Raw genomic sequence first — 6,680 nt, 5'->3', positions numbered from 1 at the left:
CAATGCGTAAAAAGACAGTATAAGTCATTATAATCCATAATTATGTCCCCACTGGATGCAACGAATGCCTAATTTATAATGGTGTGTTTTGTGTTTTTTGAACCTTAAACCGCATAAACACATTTCACTACACCAAATACACAAAATAATTTAGCAACATCATATGACCCCTTTATTCTACACTATCTACACAATACTATCAATACTCAATACTATCTACACAGTATTGATGAGATTTGTCAAAAATACTGGTAACACTGTACAGTAAGGTTTTATTTGTTATACATTAGTTAACATGAAAAATATGTTTGAAAATGTAATAATTTTGTACACTAGTAAGGGAAATAATACTTTTTACTTGAAGTGAAGTGACGTGTATGGGTCAGAATTTGTGCTCAGCATTTAACCCATCCAAGTGCACACACACACACCGTGAACACACACACACGCACACACACACAAAGTACTAGTTATTTCACATATAAAACAATCAAAATAGGTACTTTTTTTTTTGTTAGGTTTCTCGGCCTATTGATAAAAACAGCCTGACAATAGGCATCAGAGAGTCAGTGAATGGACTGCTTGTTTACTGCATGATGCCAAGATGACATCATCTATATATACACTATAATAAAATAACTGTTTTCTATTTTTGATATATTTTAAAATGTAGTTTATTTCTTTGATGGCAAAGCTGAATTTTCAGCATCATATATATACAGTATATACACACACACACACACACACACATTACTGTGTAAAAGTCTTAGGCCATTAGTATTTTCACCAACAACAACAAAAAAAAAAGGTTTTAAGCCAGTTATTTTTATCTTTTGCTGTAGTGTGTCAGTAGGAAATATTTACATTTAATATTTACATTACAGTTTACATTTCCAAACATTCCTTTTGCCATTAATTGGAGAAATTAATTTAATAGAAATTAATTGGAGGTCTCTGCAGAGCAAAAGTGGGCGTTTCTGACATTGTGGGTTTTTTCAAACCGTCACTATGACGTGAGCCAATCAGGTAACATGGTGGAAAACGCCCTGATCTGGAAACTCCCATTACTGTCCTGCAGAGACCTACACGTAATTAATTGTAATAATCCAGTGAGATTTTTGTCTGACAACAGCCAGTGATCCACACAGAGATCTGATCTCACCATCATCCAGTCCGTCTGAGATTACATGAAAAAACTTCAAGAAACCTTCCTGCAAAGCCGCCTGAAAAACTATACCTAGGACAAAAGCTGTTTTAAACGCAAAGGGTGGTCCGAATCTATTTATGACATTATTTTTGAAAGCATCCTCACTTTACAGCATTTTTACGTAAGTGCCTAAAATTTTTCACAGTGCTGTAGCTTTGCAGGAAGGTTTCTTGAAGCATCTTGGAGACACACACACACACACACACACACACACACAAAACTCTATATAGCTATCTTTGTGAGGACATTCATTGACACAATGCAATCTCTAGCTCCTTACCCTAAACCTACCCATCAGAACTAAGTGCTTGACCCAAACCCTTGCCCTAAACCTACCCTTTACCCAATTATAACCTGACCCCTAAAACCAAGTCTTGACCCTCAAACAGGCCTTTAAAGGGGTCTCATAAAGTTAGGACCGGCCAAAATGTCCTCACGCCAATGGTCTAAAACGCAAACCGGTCCTCACAAAGATAGCTGTACAAGTACACACACACACAACACATTTGACATTTTTGAAATACTTTTTAAAAATACTTTTATACTAAATTGCTCAAAAGTGACAAAGAATCTTTTGTAACATTATAAATGTCTATTTAACAAAGAATCCTGAAATAAAATGTATCATGGTTTCCACAAAAAAATTTGGAGCAGCAAAAACTGTTTTCAACATTGATAATAATTAAGAACCATTATTAATAACTGAGCATCAAAAATAATGATTACATATTAGAATGATTTCTGAAGGATCAGGAGTAAGGATACTGAAAATTGAGCTTTGCATCACAGTAATAAATTACATTTATTCATGAATTACATTTATATTTGTGTGTGTGTGTGTTTGTTAGTCTGACATGCTGCGCTCTCTGGCGACCACACGCCCCACCGTCAACACAGAAGACCTGCTGAAGGTGAGGAAGTTCACAGAAGATTTTGGACAGGAGGGCTGAACCACGACACTCCATTCAATCCCAACATCCATTCGTATGTAGCTGTCCCAACTCAACCAGGACTATCTACTCTAACTAACCCACAGCCTGACGGCAGGAGCATGTAGTCTATTCTAACCTCTCTAATCGCCCAACACTACAGAACATCACATTCATCAGTTTGGATAGACGAAAGCGCAAGAGAGAGCATGAAGCTTGCTGTAAATTGTTTTATGTTTACATTTACATAATCAAATTGATTGATGTATTCATTTTATGAAGTTTTTTGTCTGTCTGCCCTTAATTCTGAACCGGCTGTGAACAATACAGCTCTCGGCAAAGATTTATGTTAATTTATTTAATTTAATTTAGTTGTTTGGATTGTTTTGAGTGCAGATCACTTTGAGCTTTAACAGTATCTTTTGTGTCCAGCTTAGTATTGCAGCACTTTACTGAATAAACGTGGTCTGGGTGAATCTCTCAAAGACACGTCTGGGTCACATTTCACCCCAGAATTAAACAGGAAAAAAAATCAGTTGTATTCAGAAAGAAATTGAAGCCTGTTTGGACATAATTATTAATGCTGATTATTTTTTTATCTCTACATATAGTAATTGAGATTTGCTTCATGATACAGTGTCACAATGCAAAAAATAGGCTTGATGTTCTTTAATCATATTTTGGGTATTGGGTTAAGAAAATCAAGTCTGTTTTACGACTTTTCAGATTTTTTGCAGTGATACAATGTTTTCAGTTTATCTTCCTTTGCCTGTGGGCTGAAATATGACCTGGCCATGTGTTTGACACGCTCACCCATCAACATTTCACTTATTTAAAAACTGATCAAGCAGATGTGTTGTAATGAAGTGTGTTACAGACCATTAGCTGTCATTCATTCTGAAGAAAAACATGTTGACCTGATCTGATAAAAAATGACTTTTAAAAGAATTTGTGCTTTGTTTGTTCAGCTGTATTTACTTCAGCCTATCCAGTCTGCTTAAAATGGATAAACTTCTGAAAATAGTTCTGTAACATTAACAATTGAATCAAAGGATAATATTCTTGCTGTGAACATGCTGTGTTTCCAGAAAAAAAGTTGCCTTTTCATTTGAGAAGGGGAACATAGTGTTTCTTTACAATGGAAAATGCTGTGAAGTAAATGTACAAGAATTAAACATGATGTACCTATCCAGGTATTAATCTTATGTGTCAACCAATTCAAATATCTCACAAAATCAGCTCGATATCTTGCGGAGTGATTTTTTTTTTAATAGAAAGCATTGTTTTGAGATTCAAAAATCAATGAGGGATCTGAAAGCAATCATCAGGCGTTCCCTCACTTTCTGCTGAGTAAAATGAGGAAAACTCATTACTCGTTTCTCTTTATCTAAAAAAAAAATAAAAAATAGAGGATGACTATATTTAAAGTACCCAAGTAATTTGAGAATAAAGCGGTCCAGATAGGCGCCGGCCTCGATACTTTTCAAATAATACTTTTTCAAGCTCATTCTAGGCCATTTGTTTGTCCCTCTTAAAGGGGTCATATGATTCTTTAGGGTCTTAATGAAAAGTCTGTAATATAGTTTGGTTAAAATTTCACAATGGTAGTGTAAAAAACACCCTTTTTGCCCTGTCAAAAACAGCTCTTTTCAGAGCAAGCTGTTTTGTAGCATTTTCCTTTAAATGTTAATGAGCTCTGCTGACCCCGCCCCTCTCTTCCGAGCCGCTTTCTGAGGGATTGTTTACTTTAGTGAAACTTGCTAATTAACACATTATTAGGAAAGGAGATTTGCAACGCTTCATTACAAAACATTATACTCACTTATTCTGTAGATGAGGCTGGATCATGAGTGAGTCGCGCGAACATAGACACATTTATGTAGATCGGGGACGCATGTCAGGAGTAAATGATGACTGCTATGTTCATTACTACATCCAACAACAGAAGACCTCAATCGCTTAGGAGTCATTCTTGTCTACATCTGCTCCAGCGGTGAAACAATGGCGGACTGATGACAGCTCACTCACAGCGGGTCTAAGGTAAGACACCAGTCCAGTCTGTGCTGAAACGCTACTGTCAATCAAGCTATCGTGGGAGGGGCCTGTCTGTGTGACGTCACACAGACAGGCATCTGAGATCGGCTCGATTTGAGAAGGGGGAAAACATTTAACCAGATTAAAAAAATAACACTTGGTGGATTTTTTAAATCATTTTAGGGTGGTTGTGTACACACACACTGCCAACACACATTTCAGTTCAAACAACTTGTAAAAGTGCATGTAGCATCCTATGACCCCTTTAACATCAGGAAAATCTGAGGATCATAACATTTCACCTCTGGGGTGCTATAACTGAAGGAGCGGAAATTCTGATTGCCTTCTCAGCAGAACAAATAAACAAAAAACAACTGCCAACAGCCCATTAATAATTCAAGTAATTTTGATGATCTGATAAATCCGCTACAGGTACAGTCTTGCAAAGGAACTTCTGATTCACAGATCAACAAAACATACTTAAACAGATCAACCCCACAATTGACACAGCAAAGGTGACATTTTTATATAAATGAATCACGTGCTAATGCATTCAGAACAGAAAGCTTTTTTTAATCTTTGTACAAAAACAGCAGCATCATTCAAGTACAACTCGCCTAAGTAGGATTTCTTTGTATTATTTACAATGTATCTCATGTCTGTAAGTCTGATCCTTAATGTAATTTGCACAATATCTTTCAGAAGAAAAGAACAGAAATTTCCATTTGAAAAGTAGAACACGTCTGTGATGCCATCGGTGACGAGCGTCACTCATCAGGCAGCAGAACGTCAGACTTTGCTTCTTTTGGACTGGTTTTCCATCACAGAGCCTCCTCGTTTGTTTCTGTGATGAGGAAACGTGGGCATCAGCTCTGGTTCACACGCTGCAGGGTGAAACACGAGAAAAAGTCAGCAAATCTGCCTAAAATATAGAGATCTCAATGTAGAACTAAGAAATGAATATAAGCCTGTGCTTACGCAAGGGCTTTTCCTTGAAGTAGGAACTTTCTAAACAATCTTTAGCTGTGGCTCTGTAAGACACATAGCATGTATTCATTAAATAACATTATTACACTGCACCAGTACATGATGTATTTTACAAAGATATTTATATTTATGAATTTGTACCATAAAAGGGTATTTCATCTACGGTTTAATTAGATTCAAGCTATTTAATGTAACTCTTAACATGAAAAACCAAATAAATAAGGCTTCCCCACTATTTTTCTACATGCACTTTGTTTTACCGGCGCTGTGGGTTGTACATGAACAGCAGGTTAAGCAGTCTCAAACCAGCTTCTGATAACCAGGTGAACTTGTTCTTTAGGTTGTTGTAGGGCTGCTTCCTCAGACTGTACTGCCCAACCAACGGCAGGCGCGAGAAGCCCTACAATTCACAAGAAACTCCTTGAGTGGTTAACCTGTAGTATCACCACTCATCATTCTCTTACATCTAAACACAGGATACAAGAAAACACATTTCACTTAAGCTGAACTCCGTACCGGCCAGATGCTCTCATTAGGTGTTCCCAACAGCTGTACGATCAAATCCACCTGCTGGATCTCTGAGGCTCCAGGCAGAAGAGGTTTATGGGCAAGAAGCTCAGCAAAGATGCAGCCGACGGCCCTGCAACAGGAGAACATGAACATCTGCTCGTGAAGAACACACAACACACCGCTGGTCAAGACTACAAGAGCTCCTACAGTTGCTTTTGTGATATCAATGGCACACTGAACTGATGCATAACAACTGACAGATGACATGACAGAGGTTCTGCAACTTAAAGCATCAACTATTTGCTAACTTTAGTGTCTCACTCTTTAGAAAAGTGATGATAACGTTATTTTTCGTTTTGATAGAAAGGTAGGTTTGCCTCTCTCTCGCTCTCACACAGGCCCTGTTCTCGTTGTGATCTGATCACAAGTGGCCAGACAAGACTGTTTACAAGTGTAACATGACTCAGATGTGTCTCCTGTGACTTTATATAATCAAAATTCAAGGGGATTTGTGTTGATAAAGCATAAAAAAATGAAGAAAATGAAGTGGTTTCTGCCAAATATATATAAATCTGAACAAATCTTAAATGCAGTTTTAAGCATTATTCCCACTTGCATTCTGACATCTCCAAATTGATACAGAATGTTTTGGATCCCATCAACACTTGTATTTAGTGCTGCTGACCACTTGCGATCAGATCACCTCAGACAGACCTTCATACAACATGTCAACAGAGTCACACACTGAACCTGCATATGTAACAGTATATAGCACAGAAATACATATTCACATCATGAACAAAACAAACTGCCTAAGAACTACCCTCTGCAAAAAATCACTCAATCACATGCTTTAAAGCAAGATGACCCATCTGATTATACAAATTTCATTAGCTTTATTACAGTGATATAGTGATAGTGAGATACAAGTATATGCATAACTATAGTATAGTATATGGAGGTGCACTGTTTTAATAACAGAATGCATAATTCGTCTTTTAGTTCCTGCACAC

At 37.1% G+C, this 6,680-nt stretch overlaps 1 protein-coding gene across 6 annotated transcripts in view; it reads right to left on the bottom strand.

Annotated features, from left to right (window-relative positions):
- Nucleotides 1-4,705: 4,705 nt before the first annotated feature.
- Nucleotides 4,706-6,680, bottom strand: part of cdk10 (cyclin dependent kinase 10) — a 9,747-nt gene continuing 7,772 nt past the window's right edge. For 3 of the 6 annotated variants that reach the window (XM_016496064.1, XM_016496065.1, XM_016496066.1), the window contains 4 exons: nt 5,674-5,797; nt 5,418-5,557; nt 5,149-5,201; nt 4,708-5,054 (listed from right to left, as the gene is read on the bottom strand). In XM_016496064.1, the coding sequence (XP_016351550.1) occupies nt 4,960-5,054; nt 5,149-5,201; nt 5,418-5,557; nt 5,674-5,797 (412 nt within the window). In that variant the 3' untranslated portion in view covers nt 4,708-4,959. Of the gene's footprint in view, nt 5,055-5,148; nt 5,202-5,417; nt 5,558-5,673; nt 5,798-6,680 lie in introns of all 6 variants that reach the window. The other 3 variants (XM_016496067.1, XM_016496069.1, XM_016496068.1) reach the window with 2 other exon arrangements.

This window comes from Sinocyclocheilus anshuiensis, unplaced genomic scaffold (genome assembly GCF_001515605.1).
Source record: "Sinocyclocheilus anshuiensis isolate Anshui unplaced genomic scaffold, SAMN03320099.WGS_v1.1 scaffold626, whole genome shotgun sequence".
NCBI lineage: Eukaryota > Metazoa > Chordata > Actinopteri > Cypriniformes > Cyprinidae > Sinocyclocheilus > Sinocyclocheilus anshuiensis.
Note: the sequence above shows the minus strand (reverse complement) of the source record. Positions and strands in the feature narration are given on the sequence as shown.